We start from the raw sequence: 12,773 nt of genomic DNA on the forward strand, positions 1-12,773 counted from the left end.
CCGAAGGTGAATCCATGTCATAAACATAACATGAAGATCTTAGAAACACGCATATTTAGGGACACATTAGACCGAGTTGTCAATGATATGAAGTTCTTTTCATATTTGATTAAGTATGGCTTGACGTTTTGATTTGATGGTTTGGTGAAAAAGGTGCATAATTAGTGAATTGCTTGTTCGCCTTGAATCATGCTTATACCTTATGAGATTTGAGCCTTAAATTCTTTCTTGTGTGATTTATCTGCATGCATGTATATGTTTCTAGAACTTGCTCCTAGTCTGCCTAAGTTTACATAGTATTTAAGTTGATGAAGGAGGATGTTAGGCCATCTTTTCTTAGCTACTTTTATACCCAAATTTTTTGACCCTCTCAAATTTTTCCCTTTGGAGCCAACTTTGAGCCTTTAAGTATATTCTTTGGAAGCCAAATAAATGGGAACATTCCTTGGGTTAGTATAGTTTTATATCTTTTGTAAAGGAATTGGAGACATAAGGAGGAAAGTTGTAAAAAGTAGTGTGCTTAAATATAGAAAAGTGCAAGTTGTGAAATAGAAAAAAATGCAAAAATGTGTGCTTAATCTAGAAAGGATGCTTATGAAAAGAGAGAGGAAAAGAAAAGAAAAAGAAAAAGAAAGAAAGGTTGTGAAAAGAAATGAAAATAGAGAAAAATCAAAGGTTTGGAAAGTGAGTTGAAGGAGAAAAATAAGTGTTAAAAGTGTATTGGGTTGTTAGAAAATTGGAGTTAATTTTACTCTACTTGGGATATTTTTATTTTTGAGTCACTTTTTAACCAAATATTCCTCTCCTACCAAAGAGTCTACATTACAACAAAAATTAAAAACCTTTCGGATTTTTGATGCTTAATCACATCTAATATAGGAGGGATTAGACTTTGAGCAAGCCTATGGTAAACTTTTCATGATGCATGATTTGAGTGCTTATACAGATTACCTTTATACACTTTGAGAGAGAGAGATTATTATACATCCCATCTTTGGAAGTTTGCCACATGTGAGTGCATGATTTGAGAGTGTTCCACGAGCTAGTAATGAAAGTGCACTAATAAGCCTTGCTTGATTTGATTGCATTAACTTATGCTTAGTCTATTTTTTCCATGCTTTGAGGCAACAAAGAAGTCTGGTCTTTGTGCATTCTGTGCGTCTGGTTTTGTTTCTTTATTGTTTTGTTTGAAAACAAACAAAAATGTAAGTTTGGGGGAGTTAATACGCTTAGATTTTGCACTATTTTTATAATGTCCCAAAAATTTATTAACTAAAAAAAAAGAAAGGAAAGGAAATTTATGAAAACAAAGGAGGAAAAAAAAGGAATAGAGGAAAGGTTGGGAGAAAGAAAAATATTGAATCTTCTAGATTTTTTGGCTATGACTAAATCAAGATAGTATTTATCTCTTTCATTCCTTCCACCGCACACATTTTCTAAATGAAAACAAAGAAGGAATCGTTCTCTCCCTCACACACACACATAGCATCTTCATCAAGTCACTACTCTCCCATCAGGTGAGCCTTTAACTGTAATTACCTCTCCGGTGTGACGTCCCTGCTCCGTTGGCCTCCTCTGTCCCAGGTGACCATCTCAATCTCCCTTCTCAACTCATCTCCATGGAAGTAGGATTTAAAGCTTAAAGTTCAACACCCAAATTCACTACTTATGAAATTAAGGTAAGAATCTACTAAAACTTGCATTTACCCTCTGCTAGACATGATCTAGAAAATATGATTGAATGAAACTGAGTCCTAGGTTTTCTATTTGAGAAGGGCAGAGAATAGCAGGGCTCGAGAATAATTACCTTGTTATGCTGAAATTGGTAACCTCACACAGGTGTGTTTTTATTTAGTTTAGTGTGTGTGATAATTTTTCTGCCACGGCTGACTTACGGCCAGATTCCGACAATCTTAGATAAACAAATACCTAGTAAAATAGGTACCGTTTGAAAGCTAATGTCAAAACCTTTCCAACGGTATCTTCGGATTTTAATTCTGACTTCAAACGAGAAAGTTATGGCCCTCCGAAGTGACGGCGCCGAGTATGCCAACATGGCTTCCTGCGGGAATTATAGCAGGATTTGGTCTTTGTGTTTTCAACAGTTGTTTGATGTCAAAATTTTATCGTTGGTTGTCTGATGAAGGGAGTAAACGAGTCATTGTTCATAGCATGCTTTCGTCACAGCTTGAGTTCCAATTTTGGTGGATTTGATAGTTTCCTACACTTACTTTGAGGAGTGAATAGTATGAAATTATTTAAGTATGGTGTTTGAATGTTAGGGACAATATAGAGCTCGTCAATATGACTTTGTAGGCTTGCTTTGCTAAATTGATTGGGCTTGAGAAATTACATTTCTTGCATATTCTAAACCTAGATTCTAAGGAAGACGTGTTTTTGGTATAAGATAATTTAGGACATCCTATCCCTAAATGTGAAAGTTGATGATTTTGAAGGGACTGGCAGAGGAAGCGCTCATCATAAATCAATTACATAATAATCAGATCTATTTAGCAGATTATTTAGACAAAACCTATTCGCGTAATTATCACATGTATCATGCTCATAACTTGAATTAAACATGCTTTTAGAATATTGAAACCTAAAACATGCTTTTCTACGGAGTAGATAAATACCTAATTAATTCTCCAAAGAATTGAAGATGGCTAGCTTCTTCTCCACGTGATGCTTTGAGTACTAGACCACAAATCTTCTCTCTGGTTCCCGAACCGTATCCCAATATCAGTGTGGAGTGATCTTACTAGAATACTAGGACTTAAATAAAGAAGAGAGAAGAAATCCTTTTTGGAATAAGAGAGGAATTCAAAATTCTCTTCAGCTTAGGGCCGAAAATTTTGAAAATTTCAATAATGAAAAATGCATTATTTCTGTCTCCTTTATTCTCCTATTTATATTAAGTTCCTTTTGGGCCCAGACAGGGATCTATGGAAGGTTTTGGATATGGGCTCATACAATTTACTCTTTACTAATTAAATTGAACCCACAATTTAATATAACTTATAATTGGAATATTACGAGCAGCCACTACAGAAGTAATATTGAACTCTCCCCATCCAAATCCGAAATTACAAGTAATCCGGGTTTCGTTTAACTTTCATTTCCCGTGCTTAAGATTAAAATGTCCATTAATTAATTAATGTCTGCTATTGACTTAATTAATTAACTTCTTATTAATTCCAAGAGTGGACTTAGCATGAAACGCTTATTTATTATACATAGAGTAATCAAACTCCAACTAGCTAGGTTCCGAATAATAAAACCTTGTTTCGCACTCCTCTTGAGGACATTATCAAACGAGACTCTCCTCGCGCACGATTCAATATAATAGCAATCCTAGCACCGCTAGATATTGATCACCACGACCGAATATATAAGGATAATTGGGTTACGAAAAACCCGCACCATTTGATAAGTCAAAGTAGTGCATAATCAATACCGTATTCTCAATGCTAACCTACATTGATTAAGAAACAAATATTATCAAGACGTCGCCTTTCAGTAGATAGCCCAAGGACAAGTCTTGCTGTTGTTAGATCCGTTCAGTGCTATACCACACCAATGTCATCTTATTTCAGTAAGGCTTAGAAATATGCGGACTGACATTGCAACCTTTCTCGATGGATAGTCAAATTCCATCTAGGTTGTGAAATTCATCTTTTTCTTTGTTTAGAACTAACCCTGTTACCTTAAAGTGGACGACGCCCACAACCGGTCTACTAAAACAAAGACTTAGACTCTGTTAGGTTAACTTATACATTTAAACATGCATTAACATCCATTAAATGTAAAACATAACAACATTATGACAAAAATAATCTGTTTTATTCCTTGGAAAATAAAATAAGAGTTTTACAGTATTCAATCACTCGAAACGTGATTTCTAGTATACAAACTCTAACGGACACGCGGTGGTACGGGCCCACCATAGAACGCTGCCGACTAGGGTTTCTGGAGTAAGGGGCCCCTTCGGGGGTGGGCCTGTGCGACTATAAATATTGTTTACCCATGCTTTAGTTTTAGGGTTTTGAGATTTATTCTCTCTAGCTGAAGCCGCCGTTTGTCTAGACTCCACCGCTTTCTTTCTCTGTTCTAGGGTTTGCTTTTGCCGGCGCCGCCGCCAACCCTTCTAGGGTTTCCCACAGCCGCCGCCGTTCTCGTGCATCTCCTTACAAAGTCTCATCATCCTTCGCCACTGTGACGCGCTGAGGTCTTAATCGCATCCTCTTGGCAGATCCTAAGCAGCCAATCGTCCTCCCCTCCTATCTTCCACGGTGGTTCCTCCGCCGTTGACCTAGATTGGAGATGGGAGGCCTGAGTCGTTGCCGTCTACTACAGAGCCACACTAGAGTACCGGTCATGTTCCTTTCGTGAGGAATCAAGGAGACTCCGTCGCCGTCAGCCAACACTCTCTTCAGAGGATAATCGCCGCTCCAGGGGGTTAGTTCCATATCAAGAGAGGCCGGTTCGCCTGAACATAGCGACTGGTATCCCATTGGTAAACTCTCTCCTTTACCTCTTTCTTTTTTCCTTTTTCTGGTGTCACCTTTACTATCATCTGGCCTTCATCCTTGCACACGCATAGTGTGGACATAGGTAGATTGGTCTTGTTATTATTTTTTCTTTATCTAGGGTTTTTATTATAGAGTTCATACCAGGTGTAAGGAGGCCTGACCTTGATGATATAATGAGCAAATATAAATATTTCGCTCACCTTTGCAAAGTTGGAGGCTCCCAATACAACCTTGCTACCCTAGTCCAACACTTCAAGATCTCCCTTCAATCCATCCAGGATGGGGTCACCCGAAGTAAATCTGAAGAGGAGCTCATAAGTGAGGTCGACCACCAGCTTCAAATAAAATACAATAGTGCGTGGTTGGCCGAGAACCAAGCTTCGAATCCTGATTCAAGCCTTGCCGCACGAACTATTCTCCCGGCGGAAGGTATAACATCTGACTCTTCTAGTATTTCACTAACCAAGGACAACATCCTCCCCATTAGGGAAGGATGGGGTCCCTCGTTGTGTGGGGAGTTCCAACCAATGTTGCGTACCACAGCAAAGGCTGGATCCTCTTCGGATTTAAGACCTACTCGGACCTGGAAAAAGTTCGGAATAGGGGCCCATATGCTGTGTTCGGGATCCCTCTTATTCTCCAGCCAGCACCGGCGAGTTTCAATCTGGAGGATAACGTCAAGCTGCAAATTCCAATCTGGATCCGCATACCGGATCTGCCACTCACTCTCTGGACTAAATCAGTGGTGGAAAAAATTGCCTCGGCGATAGGCACACCTATTGCAGTTGATCAAGCTACCATCCGGCGCCAATCTCTAGATGGACCATGGGTTCAAATTACCCTTGACATGCAAAAATACCCCCGGGATAGCTTAAACATAACTCTACCGGATGGATCATCGATGCACCAACGCATTATCTTTGAGCACCTCCCAAAAATTTGCCATCTATGTCATGTGTTCGGCCATGCGACACTGGGCTGCCCAGGGCCGGAGGAACGGGAGAGACTGCGTATGGAAAACAAAAAACGGGAGCCCTCAAGGCCGCGTACAACCGCCAAAAGTAGGGAGTCGAGCCGTGGAAGAGATATAGCCATTCGTGGTTCAGCAAATAGCAGGCAGCTGCTAAATGTGGTGACTCAAGCCACCTGGAAACCATCTGGGAAAAATCAATCCAATGGGTATACGGGCGTTCATTCCACGTCCAAGGACCCTCTGGAAGGAAACCGGTTCCAGTCTCGGCAAGACAAACCGGAGGAGGCTGGCGAGGATCAAATGGAGGAGGAAACGGTCCAAGAGACTCCACCACAATTTCTACCCGTCTCCACGGAACATAAGGACAAAGGCAAAGAACCTGATATGGTCCCTGAAGATCTTTAATTGGACTTTATTGGCCATGTTGAGGACTCGGAGTCTGAGGGACCGGATCAGGCTCACGCATACATTACCCATCGAGGTGCAAACCATGGGGCTCTCGACCCACTGGAATTCCCTAATTTAGGAGATGTTGTGGCGGCCAGTCGGGGCAGGAAGAAAGAATCTGCTACCAGATCAGGGGGGCGCCAGGGTCGAAAGATACAGCCCAACAACTCTCCGAGAGAAGATGCTACTAATGTTGAGGACTCGGAGTCTGAGGGACCGGATCAGGCTCACGCATACATTACCCATCGAGGTGCAAACCATGGGGCTCTCGACCCACTGGAATTCCCTAATTTAGGAGATGTTGTGGCGGCCAGTCGGGGCAGGAAGAAAGAATCTGCTACCAGATCAGGGGGGCGCCAGGGTCGAAAGATACAGCCCAACAACTCTCCGAGAGAAGATGCTACTAATCTTGTTCCTGAGTTCGAGAAAGAAGCTGCTCGTGATGACCACATCGGACCCGACATTAATCAGCCACATATTGAGGATGCTAATCCTCCAAGTGTGTGTCATCGATCGAAAAGTCGAGGTCCGAGGAAGGATGCCACAACTGGCACCTCTATCCGAAAGAAGATCGGCAAGAACAAGCGATCCCTCTCGTGTAATAACCGCCCTCTGGGCGTTCCCGATTTCGTCCCGCCCCAATGATAGTTACAACCTGGAATGTCCGGGGTATGCAGCCGCCAAAAAGACACCCAGTGGTGGCTGAGCAAATAAAGAGAAATCGGGTCGATGTCATGGGTCTTGTGGAAACCAAGATGAGGAAACCAAACTTGGAAGCTTTCATGGCCAGGTACTTTCCCTCTTGGAAATTTGTTTTTGTTCTTGCAGAAAGAAATGATACTTGCAGGATGCTTCTCCTCTGGAACCCACAAACAACGGTTCTAGAAGTGGTCAATACAGAGCAACAAGCCATTCACACAAAAATCAGGTGTATTCGCTCTAGAAATTCTTTTCTTTTCTCTCTTGTTTATGGTTTGCACTCACCTGAAACACGACAACCCCTCTGGGACTCGATGCTAGATTTTGGATTGCAGGGACTTCCATATTTGGTGAGCGGGGACTTCAATGCAGTCGTGCATGTCGATGAAAGGCGTGGATTTAGGAAGCCAGACAACAGGGAAATGGATGGCCCCATTCAGGCTTGTGCGATTCTTGGGCTACAAGATGTGCCTTCTACGGGCTGCTTTTTTACATGGACCAATGGCCACGTCTTTAGTAAGATTGATCGAGCGAAGGTAAATCAGGAGTGGCTGGACAAGGGCTTCATTGCAAACACAAAGTTCCTCCCGTCGGGTTTTCAAACCGACCACTCACCGGCTGTAACAAAAATCTTTGCAGACGTCCAAGCTGCCCCAAAGCCCTTTAAGTTCTTCAATTTTTGATGAGCCACCCAGACTTTGAAAGTACGGTCTTAGGGACTGGAGGGCCCATGTTGTTGGTTCTCATCAGTTCAAGCTCTTCCAGAGGGCGAAGGCTTTCAAATAATTTCTCAAAGCCTTTAATTTCAAGGAATTCAGTGACATATCGGCCTGGGCTAAAGAAGCAACGAGGCAGCTCGAGGAGCTGCAACTTAAAGCAGACCGGGACACCTCAAATAGAGCCTTACAAGATCAAATCAGACTTCTCAAACAGAAAACCGAGCTCCTTGTCACCTCAGAAAAGAACTTCTACAGCCAGAAGGCCGGTCTCAAGCATCGCCTTCTCAGTGATCGAAATACAGCCTTCTTCCATGCCATGGTGCGAACCAACAATACAAGAAACACCATTGCCCTCCTCTGCAAACCAGATGGTTCGCTCATTGAAGATCAAGATAAGATTGCGGATAGCTTCGTCCATTTCTACAATGGACTCTTCGGAGTTCCAAAGGATGCTACGCCTCTTATCCCAGAAGTCATCCGCACTGGCTACACCCTGAATGATGACGAATCACTTAGTCTCATTAGGGGAGTCTCGGACATGGAAATAAAGAAAGCTCTCTTCTCCATAAAGGATGACAAGGCCCCGGGTCCGGATGGATACTCCTCGGCCTTCTTTAAAAAGAATTGGGGCACGGTAGGCGCGGACCTCACAAATGCAGCTCTGGAGTTCTTTGAATCTGGGCATCTCCTTAAGAGCTTCAATACCACTGCGATTGCTCTCATACCAAAGACGGCGAGCAGCCCTCAAGTAAGTGACTTTCGACCCATAGCTTGCTGTAATGTCTTTTATAAGATTATTACTAAGATCCTTACTAGACGTATGGAGAGTTTCTTGCCTAAGTTAGTCAACCAGGCTCAGTCTGCTTTTGTCCCGGGTCGAAACATAATAGATAATATTCACCTTGCCACGGAATTAATGCGTCGATATGATCGGGCTAGAGGCGTCCCAAGGTGCACTATCAAAATTGACTTGAGGAAGGCCTATGAAATGATATGCTGGGACTTTCTAGAAAACGTCCTTTTAGGGCTCAACTTTCATCCAGTCTTCGTGGAAAGGGTCATGGAGTGTGTGACATCCCCGTCATACTCAATAATGATCAATGGTAGCCCACATAGTTTCTTCAAAGGTAAGCGAGGGATAAGACAAGGTGACCCAATGTCCCCCTCTCTCTCTTTTTTTTTTTTTTGGTGTTTCAAAGAATGGAATTAAAAACAACGAAGAAAGAAAATTACAGGTGAGACACGGGCATACCCGAGGCATACAATCCAACTAGCCAAGGCTAGTAGGTTGGTGGGGGGGGATGTCATGTGGAAATGCTCGATAGATACAGGGAAGAGCATGATTACAATACAAAAGTCTCACTAAAATTCCATTGATAAGCACCTGTCGGCAGGAGTCCTTTCCTCTCTGTTTGCGTCCACCACCGGTCCCTCAACAAGGATGAGGGAGGGCCTCATTAAAACCCCTTAGAGAAAAAACCCAATGGGAAAAACTCTCTAAGGGGAAAAAGAGTACCCAAGTGGTATGTTTGATGGCCAGCTCGTCCCTAGACGCCAAGATAATTCTGCACTGTTTCATGTGGGTATCGTGAGTACAATGTGGCATAAGTGATCTTCTTTACCTCAAACACAATGTGTCTTGGATCAAAATCAGTTCCTTCATGGACCATAGCGTTCTGTGCCTTCCATGTAAGGCTAACTGTCGCCATAAGTGCAAGTCTACGTGCCTTGCGAAGCACAGTCGAGACTCGTTCCTTGGTCATCCATTTAATAGCGCTTGGAATGGAGCCAAGTAGCCTTCTAAGTCCAAGCCAGGATTTGATGGATATCCAGACTTCTCTTGTCTTTCGGCATTTGAAGAAAAGGTGGTCGGCCGATTCGGTGTGCGTCAAACATAACGGGCAGTGTTGGTCGGAGTTTAGATAACCCAGTCGGTCCCTCGTCGCCAGGCGTCCCTTGATAGCTTGCCATGTTGTGAAGGAGAACTTTGGCGGCACAAAATCTTTCCAAATGAACCTAGGCCAAACTTGCGCTCGCCTTTTGGTCGGAACCAATCATATGCTTCGGCTGTCCCTTTTGTTGCCTCCCACTTGGTCCAGAGTTGTGCGACTTCTTCTCTAGTCCGGACATTGAGTAGTTCGTCCCTAATCTCAAGGAGTTGCTTGATGAGGGGTGATTCCCTTTTCCTCGGCCTCCAATCTCAGATTGTTGTGTGTTCAAGGTATTCACTATGGATCCATTTGATCCATAGTGAGTCCTTCTTCAAATGGATATTCCACAGGTTCTGGGCCATCAGCGCCTTGTTCCATGCGCCGAGATCCCGAAAGCCAAGTCCGCACTCGTCTTTTGGCAGGCATAAGTCCTTCCACGCGATTGGGGGGTGTTTCGTTCCCCAAAGGCATTCCCGGCAGATAGATACAATTCGGTCCCGAACATTCGCTGGGAGGGGAAACACTTGCAACTAGTAGCATTCCACGCCCTGCAACATGGACCAAATAAGCTCAGCTTTGCCTGCATAAGATAGGTTTGTACCTGTCCATTTATTAGTGATCGAGGCAATCTTTTCAATAAGGGGCGAGTAGTGCATAAAATTGAGCTTTTTAGATTCCAGTGGGACGCCTAAGTATTTGACCGGAAGGCTTCCAATCTGGAAGCCAAAAATCTCCTTGATATCCTCGATGTCCCTTTCGCTGGGTAATGCCGCACATGAAAATGTTGGATTTGTCCTTGTTGATTTCCAAGCCCGAGCATTCTGAAAATTCTTGCATGGTGTCAGCAAGGATGACCATGGACATTGGATCGCCCCTGCCAAACAACATAAGATCATCAGCGAAGGCTAAGTGAGTAATTTTTTGTTTAGCACACTTCGCGTGGAAGTTGAAGTCGTTGTTGGCTGTTCGGATGGTAAGCAGCCGGGAAAGATACTCCATGCAGAAAATAAAGAGCGTTGGGGACATGGGGTCGCCTTGTCTGATGCCCCTTTTGCCTTCAAAGAAACCATGAGGGCTACCATTGATAGCGATGGAAAAACGTGGGGAAGTAACACATTGCATCACCCAAAACACAAACTTTGGGTGTAGATTCAAGCCATTGAGCACGGCTCTGATGAAGTCCCAGTCGATTGTATCATAGGCCTTGCGCAAGTCGATTTTGATAGTGCATCTTGGGGAATTCTTCTTATTTGCATAACCCCTCATCAATTCTTGGACAAGGTGTATATTATCCATGATGCTTCTACCAGGAATGAAGGCCGATTGCGCTGTGTTGACAAGCTTATTCAGTAATGGTAGCATTCGGGCTGACAAGATTTTAGTGATAATCTTGTAGACCACATTGCAACACGCGATGGGTCTGAAATCACCAACTGTGGGATTCACTGTCGTTTTGGGAATCAAGCTCACAACTGTCGTGTTGAGATTCTTCAAGAGACGTCCTGTGTTGAAGAACTCTAAAACTGCCCCGATCACATCTTCCCGAATTCTGTCCCATTGGTTCTTAAAGAAGGCTGATGAATATCCATCCGGTCCCGGGGCCTTGTCGCTGCCAATATCGAACAAGGATGTTTTGATCTTATCCTCGGTGACACTTCTCACCATGTTGCGACTGTCCTCCTCATTGACAAGAGGTCCCATTTGGATTACCTCATGATCGATTGGGTTGGTTTCCCTTTTAGTACCAAGGAGCGAGGTGAAGTAATCCACAAATTCCTTAATGATCTCCTCTTGGTCTCTTGTCGCTGTGCCATCATTCTTATGAAGGAGGGAGATGCAGTTCCTTGAATTGTTCCTCTTCACAAGTGAATGAAAGAATGTTGTCCCTCTGTCGCCTAGGCTTGAGAATTTGAACTCGGCCTTTTGCTCAAAGTATGCCCCTTTCGGATTCTTCAAGATAGGCTGCCTTTTGTCTTTGGGTTTTGATAAGGCTCCTCAAATCCAGATTGGTAGTGTCGATATCAGCCCGTTTTTGAAGCTCAGCAAGAAGGTCGACAGCTTCCTTTGTTCGCTTGGATAGCTCACTAAACTCAGTGAAGTTAAAAGATTTCAAGTGTTGCTTGAACAATCTGCCCCTTTCGGCTAGCACAAATTGTGCCAAGCCATGGACGTTGACACGCCAATTCTCCTCCATGAGCTCATTGAACCGGTCGTGCTTAAGCCAAAAATTGAAAAATTTGAAGGGCTTTGGAAATGAGGCAGTGTTACCAAACAGGGTGGTGACGACCGGTGAATGGTCCGCATAAATCCCAAGTGGCAAGTATTCAGTGGCGGCCATGTATCCACTCGTGAACCCCAAGCGTCATTGACCATGGCTCTATCGATTTTGCTCAAGATGCCCCTGTTTGTGGTGAAAGTATAACGGCAGCATGTACCCATTGTATCTTCAAGGGCAAGGAGGGCGCAAGTGTCCACCATGTTTTTGACTTCATATTCCGTTGGGATGTTTCCCACAATCCGTTCATTGGCTGCCATTACGTTGTTGAAGTCCCCACTAACGAGAGTTGGTTCAGCCTGCGAGACATTATCAATTAACGAGTCCCATAAAGGTCTCCTATCAGGAATGGTATGTTCACCATAAAAGAGCAAGCACCTGATTTTGGTGTGGATTGTTTGGGTATGTTCACCATAAAGGTATCCAATCAGGAATGGTATGTTCACCATAAAGGTCTCCTATCGGCTTCTTTCTTTTCGCACTCACGGGCATGGATTTAACTTCCACCCCAGATGTGCTTCTTTGCGTATTACTCACCTTGCTTTTGCAGATGATCTTATGCTTTTTGGAAGAGGAGATAATCACTCAATGCAGGTCCTGGCAGATGCAATGATGGAGTTCTTAGCCTGCTCAGGCTTGGAAGTTAATCAAAGCAAATCTAACATCTTCTTGGCAGGCTCGATGACCCAAGCAACCCGAAATCACATCTTGGCTATCTTTGGATTCCCAGAAGCCCACCTACCCGTCAAGCACCTCGGCATCCCGCTTGCCTCGAGGATGCTCAAAACGGCGGATTATTCCAACTTGATCGACAAAGTTGCATCCACCGTTAAAAAATGGAATGGTAAGTCCCTTACATATGCGAGCAGACTGGAACTTATTAAATCTTGCTTGCAGGCTGTGGAGGCCTATTGGTTGCAAGCCTTTCCGATACCGGATAATGCCACCTCGAGGATCGTGGCTGTCACTCGCAATTTCTTGTGGGGGTCGAAGCATGCGAAAGTAGCTTGGAAGGACATCTGCCTTCCAAAAGACGAGGGGGGACTTGGCGTCAGGGACCTAAATTCGTGGAACACTGCCTTGCATGCAAAGATCTTGTGGAATATCCACGCCAAAGCTGACTCCTTGTGGATTCGCTGGATCCATACGGAAATTATCAGAGACACCAACTTCTGGGACAGGCAACCTAGAGTGAAA

The 12,773-nt window shown here is 43.9% G+C and overlaps 1 protein-coding gene across 1 annotated transcript; it reads left to right on the plus strand.

Annotated features, from left to right (window-relative positions):
* The first annotated feature begins 6,686 nt into the window (after positions 1 to 6,686).
* LOC125199832 lies at positions 6,687 to 9,729 on the plus strand. Its single transcript, XM_048097713.1, has 4 exons — positions 6,687 to 6,742; positions 6,800 to 7,187; positions 7,462 to 8,118; positions 9,652 to 9,729. Exons 1-4 carry the CDS (start codon positions 6,687 to 6,689, stop codon positions 9,727 to 9,729), a joined length of 1,179 nt encoding a protein of 392 aa, XP_047953670.1.
* The last annotated feature ends 3,044 nt before the right edge of the window (positions 9,730 to 12,773 follow it).

The sequence above is a fragment of the Salvia hispanica genome, unplaced genomic scaffold, assembly GCF_023119035.1.
Source record: "Salvia hispanica cultivar TCC Black 2014 unplaced genomic scaffold, UniMelb_Shisp_WGS_1.0 HiC_scaffold_701, whole genome shotgun sequence".
Classification (NCBI taxonomy): domain Eukaryota; kingdom Viridiplantae; phylum Streptophyta; class Magnoliopsida; order Lamiales; family Lamiaceae; genus Salvia; species Salvia hispanica.

Coding starts and splice junctions, on each gene's coding strand:
- LOC125199832 (XM_048097713.1), top strand. CDS start 6,687: ATGGGTCTTGTGGAAACCAAGATGAGGAAACCAAACTTGGAAGCTTTC. Junction 6,743..6,799: donor TTGGAAGCTTTCATGGCCAG/GTACTTTCCCTC, acceptor TGATACTTGCAG/GATGCTTCTCCTCTGGAACC. Junction 8,119..9,651: donor AGACGGCGAGCAGCCCTCAA/GTAAGTGACTTT, acceptor GATATTCCACAG/GTTCTGGGCCATCAGCGCCT.